This window comes from Phyllostomus discolor, chromosome 1, assembly GCF_004126475.2.
Source record: "Phyllostomus discolor isolate MPI-MPIP mPhyDis1 chromosome 1, mPhyDis1.pri.v3, whole genome shotgun sequence".
NCBI lineage: Eukaryota > Metazoa > Chordata > Mammalia > Chiroptera > Phyllostomidae > Phyllostomus > Phyllostomus discolor.
The window spans coordinates 189,331,107-189,354,821 of NC_040903.2; the positions used below are offsets into that span (position 1 = coordinate 189,331,107).

The window sequence follows — 23,715 nt, forward strand, 5'->3', positions numbered from 1 at the left end:
CATTAGGGTGTTGGATGGAGGCGGCTCTCATTCACATGTAATCAAGTTTGCAGAGACGTACAGGACACAAACAATGGATGGAGTCACTCAGGGGGTCACAAAGGAGCCTGCAGACCTGGGACACCACCGCACACAGACACACAGGGATGCACGACCGAAGCGCAGGTGGTGCAGGAGGCAGGGACAGTCCCAGCCCCCGTGTCCACAGTCTGTGCCAGCCCCCAGTTCTCACTGCTTCTGGTGGGGGCTGTCACGGGGAGAGAGGGGCTGGGACGAAGTCCACGTGAGACCCCCACAAGCGATGATGGGAGCTTCAGAGGGAACTTCTGGGAGAGACCCTCCAGCGGGAGCCCAGGAATGCCCTCTGCTGGACATGAAGCGCTGGTGCAGCTCAGAAAGGGAGGCGTGTGGCCAGGCTGGAGGCCTCAGAGGGTGAGTGTGAGTATAAATGAGTGTGGTGGTGTTTCACAGAAGTGTGGGAAGGTCTGAAGTCTGGGCCTGACAGAGACTCTGCACAGGAAACTCTCAGTGTATGTGTATTTTTTTCTGGGATGGTTGGTGTACCAGAAATTTCCACCTAGAATACCAATGCCCCTAACCCCCCAACAGTTCCGGCAAGCTCACCTGGGCACCTGTCCAAGTGGGGTACATGCAGTGGTGAAGCCATGCGAGGCACATGCTGAATTTGTGTTTTCTTCTCAGTCAGCCATGCCCCAGGACACTTCCCCCAAACCTGGGTCACAGCCTCCCAGGCCTCCTGCACAGACCTCCTGGGTTCTTTTAGCTCAGAGACCTCTTCCAGGCGGGGTCCTGGGGCCGCGTGCCCAGGTGACTGGCAGCTGGTGTGTCGGAGCTCCTCCCATTTCCTCCCCTCAGCCACACATTCTCCTTTCCTACAAGTTGGGGACTGGCCCTGTGACCCCAAAGCCCTGGGGGTCTCCCTCATGCCTGCAAGACTCCTTCAAGTCTGTTCTTGCCCCAGGACCAGCTCCATATTCAGACTTGCTGACCAGCAGGCCTCAGGCCAGGAAGGTGCCAGGGGGGTGGGCTCTGCCTAGGAGGGAGGAATGTGCTGGGGGGTGGTGCCCTGAAATGCCTGTGGCTGTGTGTGTGTGTGTGTGTGTGTGTGTAGGGGCAATGTGTTAATGAGGGAGCAAGAGGGAAAATGGGAAAGAGGACGGTGTACAAACACTGATCATCTCTGTATAAACTGTTTCCCCTGATGTAGCTGGTGACATATTTATAGAAGAAAATTTATTGGACTAGATAAAACCAAACTAAGAGAGTCATGCCAGTGGGCTGGCACGTCAGCTTCTTCTGGGTTGGAGGGAAAAACCTAAGTGAAAAATGCAGGCTGGCCTGAAGGAGGAATCTGGGAGGGGGTGGGGTGGTGTGTGCCTGTCCTTGACTTCCGCCCCAGTCCCCTGGCCGGGCCTAGTAGGGATGAGCAGGTTCTGGCAGCAGCGAATCCAAGGAACTAGACAAGTGGGACAGGAAACTGACCGGGGACGTTCTCACGGTGGCCGCTGGATCGGGAACTCGGGGACCCTCCCCTGCTGTCTCTCCTTCCTCCTCTTGAGGCCTGTGAAGACACAGCCCCTCTTCAGAAACAAGCACCTCTCTGAGGCCAGCATCTACCCCCGAACCTGGCTCTCCCACCCTCCTCAGGGAGCCCATGCCACTTGACTCCCTGTCCAGGCTTCCGGGCAGCATGGCAGGTGCTTGGCAAGGAGCTGCTTAATCTGCCTTAGCTTTCTGGCTGAGGCAGGTACTTCAGGAAGGGCCACTCTGGGGCATGTGAGCAGCTGGCTCCCAGGGCAGCCCTTGCTCTCTACCAGCCCTTCCTGTAGCGGGTCTTGAGGCCACCTGTGATTTGGGCTTAACGAAAGCTCCTCTCTGCCTGCAAGATCCAGACACTCTGGATTTCTCTAACTAGTGGCCCAGGTGTGAGAGGTCACCAGTGTGTTATTAAAACATCAGGGGGCTGTTTCTGATGAAAAATATCCCCCTCCCCCACCTCCCACCCTTGGCAGTGCTCCAGTGAAGCCGCCACTCAGCCCTCCCTGTTCTTACCCAGTTTCCTCCACGGGTCTCTCCAGGATCTGACGTTCTTTCAGCTCCAGCTAGAGGAGGAAAAAGCCAGGGGTGTCAGAGTCACCACCAGAGGGGAGACCACTCTCAGACACATTTCTCTAAAAGTGGTGTATTTCCTTTTGGGATTTATCCCCTTTTGTCTTTGGGTTCAAAAGTCAGTACTTTCTGCCACTCCTACTTCCTTCCCACTCTCCCACCTTGCTGAGCCTTTTACACTGTTCATGGGTGTCTATTAACCGGCTAAGTGTTCTTGCCTTGAGATACCCTCCAGGCGCGGCTGCCCACCACCCCAGCCTCCCGCTCACCGTCGTGGGCTTCTCCAGGGCAGCGAAGCGCTCCGCCCAGCTGGCTGTGGATTTCTCAAAAGCCTCATGCCTCTTGATGAGCTTCTCCACACTGTCCACTGTGTGTCCGAAGTCCCGGCTAGCCAGGTAAGGCTCCTGGGCGATCAGCCACGCTTCAGCCACGGAGGCGTCCCGCGAGAACTGGCACACTTCCAGCACTGCCATGGAGAACGAGACGCAGGCCCACCCAAAGGGCCCCCGGGGCTGTCAGCACCCGAAGGTCAGCTCCCTCGGGGCCTCGGGGCCACTCTGCAGACCGACTCAGAGCTGGCAGTCAGGCAGGAGGCCCACACCTGTGTCCTTGTTACTGTGTGGACACCCTGCTCAGTGATGGCCTCTGCCTGAGACCGGCGCCCCTTCCCAGACAGGGCCCCTACCTCATCTCTATCATCAGTGGTATTTAAAAAACCCGCCAGCTAGAACGAACTCCATCTTGAAAGCAAGATGTAGTTTAGACATCTCCCTTTGAGGAGCTGTCATCCGCCCTGAACACCCTCTTCCCGGCCCTTGGCTGTCTCACAAAATCATGCACGAGTAGCCACAGGACCAATCCAGGTCTTCTTGGCTCTGGCGGGATTTCTCCACCTCTCCCAGTCTCCAGCTGCCAGGACAGAGCTCCTTCTGTACCTGACCCACCTCAGATCAAACATCTGGGATGCACTAGGGCCTTATCCTGACCCCTCTCCAAGCCACACTCTATGGGGATCTCAGCCTGGCATGAAGTGGGGGTGGGGGGGTGGGGGCAGAGAGATTGGGGCTGGCTGGCTGGTTCCAGCAGCGCGGGTCTCCTGAGGGGATCCCTGAGGCCCTTGGCGATGGAGCTTTCATGATGAGTGTGTGTGGGGGTTCTCCCAGCAGTGGTGACGTCACTCCCCGCCCCCTCTCCTGGTTCCCCGGCTCCCAGGCTGCACTCACACATGCTGAGCCGCTCCCAACGGGCCTCCCACTTCTCGTTCATCTCCTTCCTCCTGGATACCACCTGCTGCAGCTTCTCCCTGATCTGCGGGGAGGGAGGGAGAACAGCCCAGGCTTGGGTAATCCTGCCCGGGTGTGAGGCGGTGCACAGACAGATTCTGCAAAGAATGCTGGGTGGGCTTGGTCACAAAGACCTGGCTTCAAGTCTGGGCCCTGCTTAATCTGCCCTAGCTTTCTGGCTGAGGCAGGTACTTCAGGAAGGGCCACTCTGGGGCATGTGCTCAACTGGCTCCCAGGGCAGGGGAGGTGACTGCAGCAGCCCCTGCTCTCTACCAGCCCTGCCTGTAGCAGGTCTTGAGGCCACCTGTGATTTGGGGTTAACAAAAGCTCCTCTCTGCCTGCAAGATCCAGACACTCCCGATTTCTCTAACTAGTGGCCCAGGTGTGAGAGGTCACAGGTGTGCAGCCTTGGGTACGTTACTTAACTTCTCTGAGGCAGACGGGCCTCCCCTAGAAAGTGGGTGTTGCCAATTGCAAAACGTGCACACGTGTGGGCATTGGGTGAGCTATTAGCCTGCTCTCCCTGCAAACAGCCAGCCCCTTGAATGGGTGTGGGGGGCTTTTATCACCAGTACTCCCTGGGGGAGAGAAAGGTGTGCCTCCTCCGCAGAACCCCACCAGGAAGCTGTCTGGCCCGGCAGGAGTGGGGGCAAGGACAGGGAGGAGACATCTCTGGCCCACCGTCCCTCTCACCTCCTCGGAGGCTTGGTGCTCCCGCTGCAGCAAGGACTCGCCAAGCTCCAGGCAGGCCTTGAAGTTCTTGCTTCGGGTTTCGATCTCCGCCCTGATGCCCTGGTGATACTTCATGAGCAGTTCCACGGAGGAGACGTCCCTGGGGTGGGCGTGGTGGGCAGGAGGACAGCAGCAGGTGAGACAGTTTGGGGAAGAAGCAAATGCTGGTGACTCTGGTCAGCCTAAGGCCAAGTCCCTACCAGAGGGGCCATTGCCCCTGCCTGGGGGTCTGAGGCCACTCCCTTCTCTGCCAGCCTGGCCCCGGCAAGAACACTGACACCCTGGTGTCTGCCACTGCTCGTGGCCAGGGCATGCGCAGGGTGCAGGGACCCCAAAAGAAGCCTGGGAATGCTATTCAGCAATGAAAAGGAATGAAGTACTGACACATGCTATGATACGAAGGAATGTTGGAAAGGGTGTGCTGAGTGAAAGAAGCCAGTCAGGAAAGACCACATATTGTATCATTCTCTTCATGTAAAAAGTCTAGAGAGCCCTGGCTGGTGTAGCTCAGTGGATTGAGCATGGGCCTCCAAAACAAAGGGTTGCTGGTTCGATTCCCAGTCAGGGCACATGCCTGGGTTGTGGGCTAGATCTCCAGCTGGGGGTGTGTGAGAGCAACCACACATTGATGTTTCTCTCCCTCTCTTTCTCCTTCCCTTCCCCTTTATCTAAAAATAAATAAATAAAATCTTTAAAAAAAAAGCCTAGAGAGACAGAAAACAGGTTAGTGGTTGCCAGATTAGTGGTTGCCAGGGGCTGAGGGGAGGGGGGATGAGGGGTGAGGACTGCTGAGGGGTATAGGGTTTCTCATTAGGGTGATGACAACCTTCTAAATTGATACTGTGATGGTTGTACAACTGTGACTATATGAAAAACCATGGAATATTGAATATTGAATTGCATGGTATGTGAGCTGTATGCTCATAAAGAAGTTAAACATACAAGCTTGACCTCCAGGACCGGCACCAGAGGGGCAGATGGGGAACAAGGGCCACAGGTAACTGCTAACCTGACACCAAGTGCAAGGGCAGCCCTGGACCCCGTGAGGCTCTCAATGCCTAGGGTTCTGCTGCCACCACCACCTCCTACAAGCAATGAGCTCCTCCCTGAGTCTTGGGGAACAGCCCCCATAACCCAGTGCTGGGTGAGGAATAGACAGTGAACCCTGTATTTTCACTGCCATCACTGTACAAGCTCAAGAACAGATTTCTTTCTTGCCACACTCAGCATTCCCTTTACTCGGAAATGGTCAGTCCCCCCAGCGGAAGCTGAGCCGCTCAGTTTCTGCCTGGACCCAGCCTTGAGGGTCGCCCTGGGACCCCTGTGCACCCACAGTGCAGGGTCACCCCCCCGCCCCGGGGAGAAGCCTCAGTGCAGTGCCCTGGGCTGCCAGCGTCTGGGACAAGGTGGCCAAGGCATGGGGCTGCCCTGAAGACGCCCCCTTACCTGGGCCTCTCCTGGGTCTCGATCTGCCGGATGATGCTCTCCATCCAGGAGAGGAGGTCGCGGGCCATGCTGAAGAAGCGGAATTTGTCCGCCGTGTCCACGAGCTGGGTGCGGCGCCCGGCACAGGCGTCGAGCAGCGCCTGCCACGCAGCAGACACCTCCTGCTCCTTGTTCTGGATGGCGTCTGCCTTCTCCCCTGCATATGCCGTCTGCAGGCGGGTGGCCACGTCCTGGAACTGCTGTACCTGTGAGCAGCCGAAACTGGACATTGTTCCCCAGAAAGATGCATGTTGGGCCTGGAATGGGTGAGGGCACCTCCCCTCCTGGCCTCCCTGCCCAGGGCACTGCTGGAAGGTACCGCCCACTGGGTGCTGCAGAAAGCTCTTTCTGGCTTTGGCACCTCTGCTGATCTGAGGCACACCCCCCCTTGGGCTTTGATCCTCATCAAAGGGGAGTGGGAGGGACTCTATGCCCTTTGATCTCCTCAAAGGTATGATAATAAAAGTAACTATGTACCAGGAGCTGTTCTAAACACTTTAAATTTATTACTCTCTTCATTTTTACCCCCCCCCCCCCAATGAAAGAGACACTATTACTATCTCTGTTTTGGAGGTGGGGAGGCATGGGGCGGCTAAGTGACAGGTCTGAGGTTACCCGGTAGAGCGGGACAGCTTGGAAGGTTGCTTCCAAGTCCCTGTTCATGACCGCTCTGCATGTGGCCTCTCGGAGGAAGGGGCTGCAGCAGACCCCTGTTCGAGGCCGGCCCCAGGGCAGTGCAGCCTCAGCCCTAAGAACTCCGTGGGGCTGTGCCTGCCTCTGGGCTCTGGTGCCTCCAGGGCACAAGAGCTGCACCCCAGGCCCCACCTCCAGCTGGAGGACAAATCCCTACGATGGCCGCCCCACCCGTCACGTGAACCAGGGGCCCTGAACCCCATTGGGTTGGTGTAAGGCTGCACTACAGCCCATCTTTCCTGCTCCACAGGAATCCTAGCCAGCCCCCAACAGTTGGGGCCCCTGGTCCCTGCTCTATCACACTGAACTGTGTAGAAGGCTACAGATCTGTGGTGGTGCCTCAGGGGCACCCCAGTGAGGGGAGGGGGGGGGGTCTAGGCAGATCTGGGGACTCCTGCAGCTCCCATGTGGAAAGGCTGAACAGCCTCATGGCTGAGGACAGCAAGTCTACAGCCAGGCTGCCAGGGCTCCCCCGCCAAGTGCAGGTTTCAGGCCCCTTACTGACCCCGCTATGGCTGCCTTTCCTCATCTACAAAGTGCAGGTAATACTAGTTCCTCCCTCAGTGGGTGGCTCTGGGGTTCGGTGAATATGTGTACAGCTTAGAACAGTACCTGGTGCTAGAAAACATACGTGTTTGCTGATAATACTGTAATACTTCACACAGCCAGAGAAATTGTATTTTAAGGTATTGTATGCACTGGGTTTTTGTCAAGACTCAGACTTAAGAATGAGAAGCTGAAGAACATCTGAAAGCCACTGCTCCCTGCCTTCCTGCCCTGAGCTGTTGCCTCTCTGAGGGGTGGACTCTCCTGGCGCCTGTTCTGGGGGTTTCCCCTGCAGAAGCCAGGGCAGGACCCGACATGCCGGGGCCCCCAGGACACTGGTCATGGGGAAGACGTGCAAGGCAGGTCCCCGGAGCCTGTGGGTGGACAGCGAGGGACAGAAGGCACCTGCACGCCCAGGAGGTGGAGCTCCCGCTCGAAGGCCGTGTGCACCCGGTGGAAGGACTCGGCAGTGCTGGCGTCCAGCCCCACGTCCTCTGGCAGCTCGCGGTGCTTCTCATCGATGAGGCCCAGGATCTCGGTGCCTGTGTAGAAGTAGCGGTGCAGGTCGTAGGAGGCGGCCAGCAGCTGCATGCGCGTGTCGATGAGCTCCAGCAGGTCTGCCCACATCTCATTCAGTCCGTCCTTCCACTCGGCGATGGTGGCTGCCTCTCCGTGGCCCGCGTCGATGAGCCGCTCGATAATGGCATTCACGTTGTCCACCCGCTCCTGCCCAATGGCCCCAGTCTCCCGGGCAAAGTCCCGGAACTTGTCCCGGAGCAGCTGGACAGGGGTAGAGAGAAATGCGGACATTGCGGTCAGGAGCGAATGGTGTCACCGCACTGGCTGCAGACTCTCCCAGGTGGCAACTACAGCCACCTGGAGCCACACTCCCATACCTTCCCCAGGGCATCTGGAGCGCCCGCCACTGTGCCCGAATCTCTGGGCGGCACTTTGCTCCTGGCAGGTGTGTGTGTGGGTGTGTGGGTGTGCACGTGTCTGGAGCAGCGGCTCTTGCATTTGAGGAAGACGACGAGAGTGCTGTGAGTACTCACAGTAACGTGGTCAAAGTCTTGCCCCATTTCTGGGGACGAGGCCACCAGCTCCTTTTCTGCAATCCACTGCTCCAGGTCGTCGGCCTCCCTCTTCAGCTGGAACAGGTGGTACATGTTCTCCAGCTTCCGTTTGCGTTCCTCCGCCATGTCTTTGAGCCCCGCATACTGCTTGTCCACTTGCCCCTGGAGTCTGATGATCTGTTCCCTGGAATTCGAACAAGAAAGCCTTCAGATGGCGATAGAGAACTCAGAGCAGCCAGCTCAGGGGAGCCGACCGCTCCTCCCAGCCCTGCCACGGGTGCAGGTGGGGAAACGCAGCTTAGGAGAAATGGAAGTGACTTCTCCGGGGGAAGAGTTGGGGAGAGAAGGAACCGCCCCAGACCATGATGATTCAGGGAGGACAAAGTGTGTCCCCCTTGGAGGTGGATGCTTCCTGCCACTGCCCAGCATCTTGGGAAGCCTACAGAGACACAGCAATCGGGGAATTCTCCATTATTCTTCCAAGGAGGCTGATGGGCAGGCGGTCTGAGCGGGACACCAGCAGCAGCAGCGGGCCCTACTGAGCTCTTTACAGAGGCCCGTGCAGTGCCCGGGGCTCCCTCCTTGGGGCTCCTTGGGAGATGCTGGGGGGCTGCTGAGGACTCATAGCTGTGGATGCCCTAAAGGCAGCTGAGGCAGAGCCGTGACTGGGGGCAGCCTGAGGTGTGTGGCCCAGTGGGCTTGCATCTTCGCAGAACCCGCACAGCGAAACAGCTGGGATAAATGAAGGCTGCTTCTTTCACCCCTCTTCTGTCATCATTTTGCCGAGAGACTGTGAGACCATGAAGTACCTTCCGGACCATAAAATGAAAAGTGAGCATCTCTTAGCACAGCCCAACTCTTCAAAAGACCGGGGCTCTCAGTTCACTCAGAGGGTAATTTCACTGTTTCGTTTTCTGATCTTCTTGCAAGCTAGGCCTCAGCCGGCCCTGTCTAAAGTCACCCATGCAGAACCCAGGCATGACATGGAATTGGGCCAATCAGGAGTCCAGAAAGCAATTTTCTCAAACCCGTACTTTTCAGGAAAACTGTTCCTGTTTTCCCACTTGAACCTGAACAGATCCTGGCTGGTGGGGCCTCTGGCCTGACACCCATGACCTGGCCAAGTCGCACGCACCCCTCGGGGTGGCCGGCAGTGAGCAGGCTCTGGGCCCGGCCGGCCAGCTGCTTGATGTTCCGCCCGTACTCCTCCACTGCACGCTGCTGCCGCAAATGCCGCTTCAGCATCACGATGGCGCTCTCTTCATCCTGGGAGGCAGGGGACCGTCAGCATGAGCATGGGGAGCTTGGCCTGGCCCAGGTTACAGCCCAGATCCTGGAGGTGCCTGAGCTGGGGAGAGCCAGGCTCCAGGGACACCCACATGGAACTGTGCTGCCCTTTCCTGCAATGCCTACATCCCACCTTCCTCTCAACACCCCCAATCTGATATCTACCCTTCTGGGCCCAGCTCCAGCTTTCTGTTTTGTGGAAACTCCTCTATCATTCCAGCTTTTAGAGACCCCCTCATGCCACCTCTAACCCCCTTCCATAGTACAGGACCCATGGTACAAAAAAGGTGAAGAACCTCTGGGTTGGAGCAAATTTAAGTTGGCAGACAGGGCACCTGGCTGCAGTATGTGCTCTCTAGGGGTACATGCAAGAGGTGGGGTGACCTGAGAAGGAGCGTTCCTCAGACACCCTCCCCCTGTCCTCACCCCTCACATGCCTGGCTTCCATGGCTCCTTCTGACTGCCCACCCCCAGCTCTTCCTCTTGGCCTTGGCACCCAGCCTGGCAGCCCTGGCCTGAGCTGACCTTGGGGGTCTCGTCTGAGATGACGTAGAGCTCCTGCTCGCTGATCCAGGCCTCGGCCTCGCCGGCGTCCAGGTAGTACTGCTGTGCCTCGCTGGCATCCCGCAGGCGCTGCAGCCTCCCGGCTGCCGCCTCCCGCAGCGTGTTCCATGAGCTCTGCAGGTGGCCCAGGCGCTCCTCGATGTCCCCACACTCGATCTCTGCCTCCTCCACCAGCTGCTGCCCTCTCTGCAGCACATCCTCAACCCGTGGTGCATGGCCCAGGATCTCATTCTGCAGGGTCTGGGGCCAGAGGGGAAGAAGGGCTCAGAGGCGAGGCCTTCCCACCATGCAGGTGAGGCCAGGCCCAGGTGACACCCGGGCACCTCTTGCCCCCCCCCACTCAGGGAAGCTAGAGCAGAGTGGGGGGTGGCCATAACAACTGCCAGGACCACACACCAGGCACAGTGCTAGGCACTTCACATCACTCTCCTCTCACCCCCCACAGTCTGCTGGGATGAGCACCAGGCTCTGGCACAGAGCAGGTCAGGAGCCTGCGGGCAGCCAGGGGCAGAGCCAGGATCTGAACATGACCCCCTCTGCTCCCACAGCCGGTGCTCTGGACTGCCCCCTGTTCTCCCTGGGTTTCAGCAGAGCTTGATTCTCAGTTGTGCAGGACAGAGGAGAGGAAAACAATGCTCAAACGGCCCTTTGATATCTTATCCTAAGAGTTTTCACTCCTATAAAGCTATAGCTGACTGCTTCCCCTCGTACAGAGTTAAGGGTTTTGTTTTGTTTTCCCCATTTCTATTTTTCAAATCTCTTGGGAGCTTTGTATTACTTTCTTGTTTGAATCTTTCATCACCAAAATGGCATTTTCCTCCCACTTTGGGACTGGGTCACCTTTTTTTCCAGGGGGCTGGGACCCATGTGTCATTCACTTTCTGGTCCCAGAGGCCTGAGCCTGGGTGCTTCTTGCATGTGGGCTCCTGGCCCCTCACACCTCATCCTCCCTGTCTACAGCTGTCCACAGCCTTTAAAGCCATCTGGAGGGTGGGGGCAAAAGCAGAACATGTGGGCAGTACAGTGACTGACAGGATTGACAATATACAGAAATAGAAATCTCCGCATGGCACCTGCCTTGGGATCGAGGCTAACATTTTCCTGGGGTCTGTGCAATTGTATTCAAACCACCCATGGTGTGAGCTCTGTTTGTCTGTACTTTCCTTGGATCTCAGGACCTTGGCAAGGAACCCTAAATGGTCTCTCTCTAAAGCAATTGCTTTCTGGGATCCTGTGCAGTGAGCTTACTTGTGTTGTCTTCTTCCGTGACTTCATTCATTCAATACATATTTATTAGGTTATTTCACGTAGAGCAGAGCCTGTTCTAGGGATGATGGGGAAACAAAGCCTCTGTCCCCATAGAGCTTACACTGTAGTAGAGGAAATAGATGGTAAGCAGGTAAATAAGGGTAGGTAATGGGAGCTAGAAGGAAAGTACGACGAGATGAAGAAAGTCTGCCGAGGTGCGGTGGTAGCTGCTTTAGCCTGGGGAGTCAGGAGGGCCTTTCTGGGGAGATGACATTCGAGTGAGATGCCCCCACACAAAGATGGGGGGAGGTGAATGTTGCTGGTGGGAGGGAAGAGCAACTGCAAAGTCCCTGGGGTGGAGGCGAGCCTGGGCCATCTAATGGCCAGAGAGACAGAGAGAGTCAGAAAAGCTAGAACACTGAGAAAGAGGGAGAAAGTGGTAAGAGATGAGATTTAAAGGCAGGTAGGGGCCAGATCAGACAGAACTGTGCTTCTTAACCCTGGGTGCATCTGGGAAAACAGACACAGCCAGGGCGCCAACCCCAGTGATCCTAATTAATGGCTTTGAGGAGGGACTCGGGCATTCGCAGGGTTAAAAGTTCCCCCAGGTGATTCTAATGGGAAGCCCGAGTTGAAAACCACTCATGTGGCACCTCGCGGGACTTGTTCTAGTTGCAGGGGATAGCCTGTAAAGCAGTGGCTCTCAAAGTGGGGTCCAGACCAGCAGCCTCGGCACAACGCAGGGTTGTGGTAGAAATGGAAATTACCACGCTCTACTCCCAGTTTGATTCAGTGGATCTGGGTGGAGCCTGGTCAGCTGTGTCTGAACAAGCCCTCTGGGCGAGTCTCACACACACTGAGGTCTGAGAGCCACTGCAGTAAAGGGAAGGGTAAAATGGGACTTGAGGCCTGGCCAGGCTAGCCCGAAACAGTCTTCGCTAGGGCAGCCACACTCTCCCAGGAGATGATCTTTCCCTTCTTGTTTAGAAGAACCCCATTTATACTTGCCCTTTTCTTAAAATAGCATCCTTTGGCCAGAGGAGATGAAAATCTTTGGCAATAACACTAACCAGACAGAGTCAAAAGTCTCTAGTGTTGGAAGGACTGAAGTCAACTTGTTTTACAGTTGAGGAAACTGAGGCCCCAAGGACACTGTTTTCTACCAGCCTCCCTCCTTGGAGTGGAGGTTGTAGTGTTAACCCGCATCCTACCACCTTCCAGCCCAGGTCTCTTCGTGTGGCCCCTGGAGCCTTTTAATCATGTCAGCCTGAAGCAAAGGCTCTTGAGGGAGCTTTTAAAGAACCCCTTGGAATATAATTCAGGCCCTGGCACAGTGGCTGGGCCCTGTGGGCAGATGGCAGCTGCTGTTGCTCTTGGGAAGGAAGTACTGTTGGCCGTGACCTTCCTTTCCTAGGAGCTACAATGCTGACTGGCACTCTGGGACACCCTGCTCTCTCTGGGCTAAGTCCCCTGGCTCTCCTTGCTCATGGCTGTGGCTGCCCCTAATTCTTGATCCAAAGAGCAGACCAGGAAGGAGGAAGGACTCTCCTCCCAAGAGCAGGGTCTGCAGCCAGCCTTTGGCCAGACACAGAGGCAGCATGACCAATGTAGCCAGCTTTGGAGGATGCAAGGTAACTCTGACTCCAGAGGGGGTGTGGCATCTGCTCACTTCCGGCATCCTGACCAAGGCCACAGGAGTTTACAGCCAGGCCTCAGAGAGAACAGAACAGCAAATGAATGTGGCTCTGGGTCCGAGGCTCAGAGTCTGAGGTTCATGGCTTCCTAATGGGGTTTGAGCTCCCCAAGTCTTCACATGTCCAGAGAAGTGGGGTCTACTAACCCTGAGGATACCCCACTTGCTCTGCTCAGCCCTGGAAGAGGGAGAGCAGCCAGGAGCTGTGGGCCTCCTCTCAGGGAGGCCGTGGAATACAGAAGCTACAAAGCTAAACCCGAGGCCTCACATCTGGGCCCTGCATTCACCCATGCCCTGATATGATTGAACGGCCCCAAATCCCAAAGCATCTAAACAAGCCCCCACCCTGCTCCCCTGCGGTCCTCCCAGAATTTTCTCCACCATCACCAAAGCTACTCTGTTAGGGGGTCTGGGGACCCCAGAGCTACTAACAAGAGTGATAATCTGCTGTCGCTGGCCTTCTGCAGGAGGGGCAGGTGGCACTGACAACGTAAGGCGGTACTCACCTGGTTCTTCTTCATGAACAGCTGCACGGTTTGCAGATTAATGCCGTAGTCGGCCGACTGGGCCAGAGGCAACCTCTCCTCCACCCAGAGCTGCGGAGACCAAAGGCAGGAGGACAGCTGGTGACAATTGTGCCCTCCCTTTCCCAAGCACCCGCCACGATCCACACAGAGTGCTGCTTGTCATGTCTCCCTGGTTCTTCCCAACACCCATGTCAGGGTTTTGTCCCCATTTTACAGATGGGGACATTTTGATATTTTGAACTGAGGTTCCTGGTCACACAGGGGAAAGGTAACAGCTGGATTGGGAACCCAAGTCTGTCTGGCCCGAAAGTCCATGAGTGAGTTAACGTTCAGAAAGCACTGGCTTTACTTTTATATTTAATGTAAGCATCGCAACAATCCTGTGAGATAAGGGGGTGAGATGACCAGACATCTGCTGCCAAGAGCTGCCCTGGGCGGCAGCCAGTAATCCTGACGGCAGCCGCTGCCTCGGCCGCTGGGGGGTTGAGGGTTGCGGCAGGCACACGTACCGTCTCATCCTCTAAGTCCCGGCTGATCTGCAGCTTGGCCCTGGATGATTCGAGCTGCTTCTTCCTCCTCCCCAGGGGCTCCAGGAGGTCCAGGAACCGCTTCTCGATGCTAAAGTCAGCACCCTCCTCTTCCTCTCCCAGCGAGGGCATCTCAGCAAACAGCTCCCCCAGCTCCTCCTTCCGCACATTCACTTGGTCCTCCACACGCTGGGACACAAGGGGACAGTGTTGGCACTTGCCTGGCACCTGGGCAGCCCCTCCTTCCTGTTCATCATTCACATCCCACCCATCCTTTAAGGCCCAGTTTGAGCTCCCTGGTTGCCCCCCTCATCTTTCCCTCCCGGGAGCACCTGGACTTTCCTTCTTAGGCATGCCTTTATTAACCCATTTGGATCCCTGTCTTACCCTCCACAAAGGAGACATTTTTGCATAATAAAGGCAAGTCCAGCTAAGAGGAACTGGTTTTCAGGGTTCAGATTTGCTCCCCAAGACCCCTTCTACTCTAATACTCCTAGTCTACAACCCGCTCACGTGCCTTCAGCTTAGCCAACATTCGGTTGACACTGGTCAGGTCCTTGCCCGGGTCATCTGACCGCAGCTGGTCCTCCATGGCGCTGATCCACTTGTTGAGGTCGGCTTGGGTCTTTGAGCGCAGGTCAGAGCTCCTGGCGGCTGAGAGCTGTTGGGTCTTCTCCTTTGTGGTGGCCTGAAGCTCATCCCAGAGTCGGTGCAAGGCCTCCAGCCTCTGGGACACCAGGGCTTCAAACTGGGGCTTCTCTTCCCTCAGCTGCGTGCCTTCCTGTGTGGCAGAGAGGCGAGCTCACCGTCCTGCCCCGGTACAGCCCTGCTCCAGGTGGCTGCAGATGACTGCCCAAGGGGAGGCCAGAGAAGCCAGGAACCCATCTAGAACTTGGTGGGGCCCATTTGAAAGACTGTGTATCCCTGAGTTTTTTTGCAGAAGGCGGGACAGCAGGAGCTGTGTTTGGGGCAAATGACTCGGGAAGTTGCAGTATGGAGGGCTGCAGGCAAAGGTCAGCTGGAACTAAAATTGTTTTTTAATTAGAGAAAAAAAGGTTCAGGATCCATCCAGGTACAAGCAGCCCGGAAACCGCCCTGAGTTCCACCCTCTCCTGATCGTCTCCCCAGAGGCTGTGCACCAACCAGCCTTCGGTGGGATCTTTCAGTTACTGTCTTTGCCTTCGCAGGTTTTCTCCTGCACAGATGTATCTTTTTTGGGTGAGTACAGTATGATATGACTTGGGTCTAGGCATATGTACCACTCATGACAGTCAATATTTATTAAATATTTAATAATCATCCAGGACTATTCTGAGTGCTTTAATGCTCACGACTCCTTCAGGGAGGGAGCTGTTATTACCCTCCTTTTACAGATGAAGAAACTGAGGTGCAGGCAGGGTGAGGGGGACAGTCTGGCGTGGAGCCTGCACCTTCCACTACTGTGGACACGGCCTCGTGTGGCCCCTAGGCCTGCTCCTCCCTACGCTGGTCACCACCGTAGGAAAGAACAAAGGTACCCAATTCCAAGATTTAACTCCAGCCACATTTTCACTCGGGCCCCCGGGAAAACTCATTACAGAGGGGACCCTTGCACCCCCATCTGTAAGGGGTGTGAATGGCCCCTCCCCAGTGGTCTGCCTGTGTAAAAGGTGAGCGCCAACGGACTGCTCTGCTCATGTCACAGGTCCCCAGGGGCTGGGGACCTGGGGAGGATCACAGAAGGCAAACAGATCACCGCTCTCCTGGCAGTGGATGCTAAAGCTCTGACTTGAGTGTCTTCGGTGTCCTGCACTGTCCCCAGACTCAGGTGACCCAAAAGGGGCACCTGTTCTGATCACACTTAACAAGACTGGACATATCTGAAGGTTTAACTACTATTTGGAGAAGTTTTTTCACTTCCCAGTTCTGCACTGCCCCGCATGCTGCAGGATGGTGTCCGGGCCTGGGCGAAGTCCCACTCCGGGGAGCACACCTGAGCACCCGTGCTACTCACCGCGTCGATGCTCTCCAGCCACCCCTGGTGGGAGGCCAGCTCCGCCATGAACGCCTGGTGCTTCAGCCATTTGTTGTGAAGGTTTCGTGCTTCATCATAGGAGACATCCTGAGATGTCATCAGCTTGTCGTTGATCCAAAGAGTGAGCTATGGGCAGAAAAAGAGGGGCCAATTATCCCTGGGTGTCCCTTCCTGACCAGGGGCTCTGGGCAGGACCTGCTGTCCACCTCGGGCCACCTCCGGCCACAGAAGGTGGCCAAGCAGAGGAAGTGTGCACCATTCTCTAACTCGGTCCCTAACTCCCAGTGCAGGGCACTTACCCACATTGTCGCAGAACTAAAATATGGACACCGGTGGGCCTTCCACACCAGTGTGTGCCGTGTGACACCAGGGATATTTATGCTTCTCTCCATATTTCCTGGACCTAGGATGGGGCCTGGGCTACTGCGGGAACTCAACAAGTATTTACTGGATGGCTAAATCCACTCTTTAGCAGCAGGGCCAGAAATCATTAATAAACACAGAAAAAATGCTTTTGGAAGAAGCAGCCAAGGCCAGAGCCTGTAATTGATGATGAGGGAAGAACTGTGAGGGGTGGCCAGTGTTTCCAAGATGTCCCAGCACCGTACCTGGCCGGGTCTATGCCAAGGGCAGAGGTAGATATAAACACAGTCCTTTGGGCTGAGAGGAAAGGGGTATGAGGAATGAGAGGAAGAAAGAAGTCAGGGAAAGCCCCATTCCACATGGAGACACTGCTAGTGGAGGGATGCAGGAGAGCAGATGCAGGACAGAGACCTGCCTGCACAGCTTGTCCCAGGCTGAGCCAGGACCTTCAGATCAGTGGTTCTCTAACCAGGAGGCTTGTTGAAAGTGTTGCTCTCTCTCAAGCCTTAAGTGGGCCCCAGGACTCTGCTTTCAACTGGGGCCGTGACTGGTTCTGTAATTGTAGGGCCCAGTGCAAAATGGAAATGTTCAAAATCATTAAGAATTTCAAGATGGCAAGAGCAGAGCATTAAACCCAGCGTGGAGCCCTTCTGAGCGTGGGGCGCTGTGTGCATGCACAGGTTATAAGCCCTTGAAGTGGGCTCTGACCAGGGCCATAGGTGACTCCAATATAGATGGTCCACTGAGATGTCCTAGATTCGACAAGTTAAAAAACATCTTCACAGACTTGAAAAAAAACAGTATTGTGGACCCAAAGATTCTGGAGGATGACCTAAGCTGCGGAGTCCCCGGAGACACCCTGACGGAACCCCAGAGTCCCGCGTCAGAAAGGGTCCTTGCGCTCATCCCGCCTCTGGGGCACTTTGCTCTGGAAAGGAGCGTTCTGCCAAGTGGCCTGCCTTGCTGCAGCCTCACCTCCTGGCAGTTCTGGAGGAAGTTCTGGAGCTCCAGGTTGTCTCTCAGAAGAACCGAGGCCTCCTGGGCCTTCTCGTTGTTCTTCCTGTGCCTGGAAGGGAAGCCAGAAAGCCGTGGTCACACAGTGCTGAGTCCGGGGTCGCCAGGCAACACCACCAGGCCCACCTGATGCCGGCCCGTCGCCCAGGGGGCGGAGAGTACCTGTCCTTAATCAGCTGCACCTTCTCCTTGATCTTGTCTGAGTAGAGGTTCCCCTCGGCTACCAGCTTGTTTCCAGAGTCCACAGGACTCAAGACCTTATCCTGGTTGTTCTCCATAGACACCAAAAAGTCCTCAAACTTCCGGATCCCAACCTCTGCAGCTTCTAGGGAGTCTGGGACCTCCAAGTGGGCCAGTGTATATTCCTGTTGAGGCAAGTTTCCAGATGAGACACGGAGCCAGCCTGTGGAGGTGGTGAGGGCACGTGCCAGGCTGGAGTGCCATGAATAGCCGTACAGGTCATAGTGTGAACGGTACCCCCAGAGCTGTGCAAGGAAGAGGCTCCCCAGGCCTTCCCCCTACATCCATCCTCACCCAGAGGTACCCCATGAACAGCGGGCCTAAAGCCATATATGGAAGGGCAACTACCCAGGGGAGAATTCACTTCTCCAGCCTCTAAGTGACCCAAGTATAGGCACAGTTTGGGACACAGGGCTGAAAAAGGCACTTAAGAAACGAAGAGGATTGTCCCCTAATGAGTGGCTAAAGAGTCCAAGAACAGCATAAGTTAGTCCCTGAGCCCTGTAGCATATTCAACACTCACCAGTGCTGTTGCCCTGAGAGGTGCCCCCCGCCACCCGCCCTCCCAGCCCTGAATGCGTCTCCCTACCTGGTTAGTAAGGATGGCTTCAGCCTGCTTGGCATCTTTCTGGAACTCCTGGAAGCCAAGGCACTGGGCGAGGGAGCGGCCACGGCTCTCCCACATCCGGCGCAGGGCGTCCCAGCCAGTACTCAGGCCCTCCAGCCGCTGGCCCAGGAGCAGGTACTCTGGGTCCGTCTGGTCACGGAGCACTTTCTCTCCAGATGCCTTGACGTGCTCGTAGCTTTCATGGTGCCCGTCAATCTCATCCTTGATGGCCGCATGCTGCTGCAGGAGCTGCTCGGCCTCTGGGAGCGACTCGGGCATGTCCTCGGAGGCCACGGTCTTCTGGGCCATGGACAGCCAGGACTGAAAGTCATCCAGCTCCTGCAGGAAGGCCTGCAGCTGGCTGGCTTCACCGAGCGAGGCCTCCTGGTCGTTCAGGGCTTGCTGGAGGCCCTGCCACAGCTTCTCCACGTGCGCCTGCCGCCCACCAATGTCCTCCTTCAGTTCCGGGTGTGACCCCATCAGCCGTTGCGACTCACGCTCCAGAGCACCCACACGGGCCTGGATGGCAGCCACGTCACGCTCCAGCCCAGACAACTTCCGCTGGATGGAGATGACGCCCGCCAGGTCCCGGCCCAGGTCCTTGATGGACTCCACTACTTTCGTCTTGTCCGTGATCCACTTGCTGGTCTCCTCACAGTCCACGCAGTAGTTGTGCACCCGGAGGGCCGAGTCTACTGCCTCCCGCCTGTCCGACACCATGGTCTGGAATGCCTGCCACCTGCCAGGGGAACACAGTCGGGGGGGACAGAGAGACACCCTCTTCCATAACTCTCCCCACAGGGTATCCCTTCCCAGACTTCCCACCAGAGTCTCTCCCCAGAGACTTGGCATACTGAAAAACATCATCTGCCCGACGAACTGCAGTGAATAAGGTTCATTTACCCAATTTCACCCAACACAACATAATTCCCAATCAGGTCTTTCCATCCACGGGAGGCAAGCAGTGACCTGATCCCAAGCGTGAGTGAAGGCACATGACACTTAGCTGGCTCTCTGTGTAGCTGGATTTCGGGCAAACATACCATTTCCCCAGATCTTCTGAAATGCTGCAAATAATAAGCTCACATTGCCAACTCCAAGAATGCGTTGGGACGTAGGTTCCTAGCTGTCCTAGAGAAGCCATGAAAATGCCTAAGACCATGTTCAAAGTGCCCAGGGCCTGACACAGTCAGCTTGGCCCAAAAAGAAAAGAGGCCTGGTGAGGAAGAGGTGAGAAGAAGGAGTGAGGGATAAAGTGGGGCTGTAACTGAAATGGAGAGCGTAACCGGAACATTCCAGTGCACTGCTGGAGTGATACTGGGAAATATGCAAAGGTCTGGGCGATGTCCTGGGGACCTGGGGTGGGTCTCCAGCCCTAATAAGCCTTTCTATAGGGCTGCCCATCAGCCTGGGCCCAGACCTCTAAGGACACCGCCCTTGGACCTGGGTTTACTCATTCTGCATCACTGTAATAGCTCAGCCCATAGAGTATGCTGGATGCTCATTTGCCAGCTGAACCCATTTTTCTTGAATACCCACAAGGTATAGTAGGTCTATAAATAATGCCATTTCATTCAATGCCATTTTGTCATAACACTGATGATATGCCACAGGAACTTAACTCTTGTTTATGTCAATTAGCCACTGTTAAAATTGGTTTTTCTATGTCATTTTGCTGACAGTCATAGAACCTATCAATGACGTTAAGTGAGGTCTTGCTGTATGAGCATTATGTCAGCCTTTAAGATGATGCAGACATAGGCAGACTTTGCCTTATGGAGTGTAAGACTGGAGAGAAAGTAAGACCCACCTCACAGAATAACTATGGTATAAAGTGCTATGTACACGGCCCATATCAGGCAGAGAGGACTAAGGGAGCTGTGAGAGGGACAGGGGTGACGGTGGCAGGTTTCACGGTGGTTCTCTGAGCTGTATCTGGGTGAACAGATCTGTTTAAGGAGGAGACCCTGAGTATGTCACTCTTCTGTGAACCCCCAGCACCGGGTGGATGGCGGTTACAGGGCTATGCTGATGGACTGGGTAAAGTGCATTATGGGCACTCCAAAGTGTGACAACGCTCTAGTCCAGGTTGAAAGACAGTCTTGTTGGAAATGCCTGGAGAGAGAAGAGGGAGAGACCAAGGATTTCTCGGCTCCCCTCTTAGACCTCGAGGTCCCTGAGTTCTGGGGGCTTCTGTGCCGGGCACACAGATGGTGCGGAGGCTGGGGAGTCAGGGGAAAGGAGCCGGAGATTTTCTCCAGGTTGGCCTGGAGCCCCTGTGAAAAGACAGCAACGTGCTCCAGGGCCATGAGACCCCCAGGCCTTGCACAGAAGCCATGGGTGAGGGGCTGGCTGTGCACCCAGTCAAGAGGCCCCGTGGAGATTTCCTAGGCCCCTCCGAGTCTGGCCTTACTTCAGCCACCAAGTGGAGGCCGCACAGGGCACAGGCTGGGGCTGGGTCTAGTCTGCCTCCCAAACCCACTGTCCCCCTCCATTGCACCGTCTCCTTCCGCAGGGAGGACATGGATAGAGGTGCTCCAGTTAGCACTGCCCAGGAGGTGTTGGGAGTCCAGGTTTGCTCCTGGGCCCAGGGTTATTAGAAAAGTGCGGGTCATCTGGTGAGCATGTAATGGAGGGTAATCACACATTCGGCGGGGAAGTATTTGAACGACTCACATGTGCCACACTTGGCAGAAGTTATTTCCGTGTTGTCGCTGTTATTCATTCACTAAGCATTTGTCACACAACCATTATGTGCGCTGTGCCAGGCACTGGTCTAGGCTCTGGGGATACAGCAGTGAATGGGGCAAAGTGCTGGCTCTAATTCAAATGGCCAGAGACAAGTAAGTAAATCCATGATCTATCAAGTGGTGAAAGCCCGATGAAAAAATAAAGCAAAGTAGTGGGACGGAGGTGAGGGACTGGGTGGGAGAGAGGCAGACGGTATTTTCAGTGGGGTGATCGGGGAGGACTGCTCCAGTGAGTCGACCTGAGAGCTGAGATCTGAATAACATAAGCGAGTAAGCCAAGTGGTACCTGGGAAAAGACTGTTCCAAATAGAGGAAACCTCCAGCAATAATGTGCGAGGTGTGCAAAGCGTTGTGGGCAAGACGTAAAGATATTGCCCTTCATTAGCTTCTAATCTAGTAGGAGAGTTCTTCAGCATAAAAGTTGCCATAATACAAGGTAGACTGTGAAGCTCTAAACCAGCACAAGCTTCATCTGGGCTCTGGGGAGGAGAGGACCCTGGGCCGGCCTGAAGGGTGGGCAGGGTTTGGAGTACGTCGTTTGCGGAGCATGTGTTCTGGTAGGACTGTAGGTGGAGGTAAAGAATGATAGTCATTCTTAAACATATTTGAAGAGCTAGCCCATGGAAGAAGAATCAGAATAAATTTTGATCTCATTAAAGGGCAGAGTCAGAACCACTTCACAAATTTCAAGGAGGCAGATTTCCACTTAATGTGAGATCAAATTTTCTAACCCAAATGCATTGCCCAAGTGGGGTGGGCTGCGTGGTGAAGGGGTGAGCCCTCCATGCCTGGAAGTATCTGTGCAGAACACAGGCTGTGTGGAGTTGGAGGGAAGGGGGCTTGTGTGCGTGCACAGGTGTGCGTGTGTGCAAGGCAGACAGGAAGCACTTGTCAGCTATGTATATGTTGACTTAAAGAGCTGCAGTCAGAGAATGATCTTTGCCATGGATCCGTAAGCCATGGACCATTCTGAGTGAAATAGATCAGGTACTTGCCATCTTTAGGTGAGAGAACCTGAGGCCTGAAATGGTAGGGTGGTTTTCATTAAATCTGAGAGCTGAAATGTACCTGAGACACCATCTAGCCTACAGAAGAGCATCCTCCTTCTCTGCATAAACCTCAGATTGCAGAGGAATCTCCTGAACTACAGTTCCCATCTTTGGATGCAGAGAAAACTGGCCTCATCCCAGTGGCTCCAAAGTATCCCCCAGGCTGCGGTCCCTGGAATACCCACTGTGCTGACCCTTCTCTTCCCTAACCGCACCTCCCAGATGGCCTCAGGCAGAATGAAGCTCAGAAACAAGTGTGGGGAAAGGGACAGAGGCAATGGTTAGATGGTGAACATGTGGCACTGTGTGTGCAGGGTAGGGGCCAGGGCGACAAACAGGGGACATGAGCCTGTGTTCTGTCCTTAGAGATCCTCGAGGACTCATGGGTAATGATGCCCTGTGCTGAAAGTACCCCACCTCCAGAGCCTCCTCAGGGCCTGTTTTTTGCTCTGACCATGAAGTGTGCCCAAGGCTTCCTGCTCATTTTTCTCTTCATTCCAGCCAGCCGCAAGGCCGATGACGCACTGGATACAAGCAGGAGCTTTCTTTTATGGACATTACTTAGGAGCTCTCAGAAAGCAATTTTCCCTGCTTAAGAAACGTCCGGGTAAATGTGGCATGAGTGCCATCTGGCCTGATTCTAACTACGGCACACTCAGAATGTCTCCCAGCGCCACGCAGGACCGCCCCTACCCCCAGGCACAGTATCTGCAGCTGTGGGAACACATCTCTCTCCCTCCCCGGGCCGATCAGCAGCCGGCCCCTCCTTGCTGCTACAGGAGGCAGCGGAGGACGACAGAGGACTGAGGGTGCAAACCTGGCAGTGCAGAGCCAGTGTCCTGACTTTTGGGCCACACCCCCAGGGGTCTGTCAGGTGCAGGGCGATGTCCCCAGTCCCCAGCCCAACCCGCACCTCACCTGGTGTTCAGGTGGTCCTGGTACTGCTTCACTTCCCCGCTGCGTGGGTGGCCACTCTCTATCAGGCTGTTGGCAGCGAGGTTCACACCACCTATCTGAGTCACCAAAGTCTTCATCTCCTGGTCCAGGATGTCAAACCTGATAAGGGCAGAGAAAAGGAGGACTGGTGAGGCGGCAGCAGGCACTTCATTTCCGGCGGCCACCCAGTCTCCAGAACGTGTAGCTCTTGCTTTCTCCTCCCACCTCCTAATTATATTTGACCAGGTAAGGGGCGGATGGGAGAAAGGAGAAGGATATGCTGACACAACCTATTTGCTGGTTCATGGGTCCAATTTCTTGGTTCAGCATTTCTCAGATGAGGCTAGGAGAGAGCTGTTTCCTTACTACATTGGCTACTGGCTCGACAGAGAGGCACAGGGCAAAATGAGGCGATGGGAGGCTAACCACCCCAGAGACCACCTGCCTCCACGGCCTCAGCTGCTGCTCTTAGACCCCAGTTCCACAGCCTTGACACCTTGACCTGAAGGATACTCCCCAGACAGATGCTCTGTCCCTGGGTAGGGGAAGGGACAGCTGCTGTGGGGCAGGGAGCCGTGTGGTTGTGAAAGCTGACCCTTCTGGGGTAAGAGCCCAGGTCCCTCCAGCATCAGTGTGGGGCCACCTGAGTATATCCCAGGGAGTGACAGTTTCTCTGTATCAACTCCCTGGATTCTGTGCTTGGAATTCTAGGACACACGTGGGCAGGCCTCCCATGCTGAAGTGCTGATGGGATCGGAATACCAGAAGTGAGAGTGGCCTGGCAGACTAGTGGTTTACCATCTGGTCTCTGGGGCTCCTCTGGGTTCCGTGGCTCAGGGACTGCCACAAAAGGTAGAGCTGTTGGGTCCTGGCCTTGTGCCTCCCACTTGATCCTATCAGCTCTACTTTCCTCTGACTTATATGTCAGGGATTCGGCATACAATTCATTTGAAC

The 23,715-nt window shown here is 55.5% G+C and overlaps 1 protein-coding gene and 1 long non-coding RNA gene across 3 annotated transcripts in view; one reads left to right on the forward strand and one right to left on the reverse strand.

The window, feature by feature from the left end:
- Positions 1-23,715, reverse strand: part of SPTB (spectrin beta, erythrocytic) — a 118,683-nt gene that overhangs the window by 14,389 nt on the left and 80,579 nt on the right. For both annotated transcript variants that reach the window (XM_028505917.2, XM_036011012.1), the window contains 18 exons: positions 22,744-22,881; positions 18,009-18,765; positions 17,342-17,544; positions 17,141-17,231; positions 15,782-15,928; positions 14,306-14,569; positions 13,771-13,977; positions 13,241-13,330; positions 9,755-10,033; positions 9,078-9,208; positions 7,922-8,126; positions 7,275-7,649; positions 5,592-5,836; positions 4,107-4,245; positions 3,354-3,438; positions 2,400-2,596; positions 2,074-2,123; positions 1,504-1,582 (listed from right to left, as the gene is read on the reverse strand). In XM_028505917.2, coding sequence (XP_028361718.1) covers positions 1,504-1,582; positions 2,074-2,123; positions 2,400-2,596; positions 3,354-3,438; positions 4,107-4,245; positions 5,592-5,836; positions 7,275-7,649; positions 7,922-8,126; positions 9,078-9,208; positions 9,755-10,033; positions 13,241-13,330; positions 13,771-13,977; positions 14,306-14,569; positions 15,782-15,928; positions 17,141-17,231; positions 17,342-17,544; positions 18,009-18,765; positions 22,744-22,881 — 3,682 coding nt within the window. The remainder of the gene's footprint in view (positions 1-1,503; positions 1,583-2,073; positions 2,124-2,399; positions 2,597-3,353; positions 3,439-4,106; positions 4,246-5,591; positions 5,837-7,274; positions 7,650-7,921; positions 8,127-9,077; positions 9,209-9,754; positions 10,034-13,240; positions 13,331-13,770; positions 13,978-14,305; positions 14,570-15,781; positions 15,929-17,140; positions 17,232-17,341; positions 17,545-18,008; positions 18,766-22,743; positions 22,882-23,715) is intronic.
- LOC118497221 lies at positions 1,013-20,258 on the forward strand. Its single transcript, XR_004899755.1, has 3 exons — positions 1,013-1,098; positions 15,176-15,186; positions 20,248-20,258. It is a non-coding gene; the product is annotated as an uncharacterized LOC118497221 (long non-coding RNA).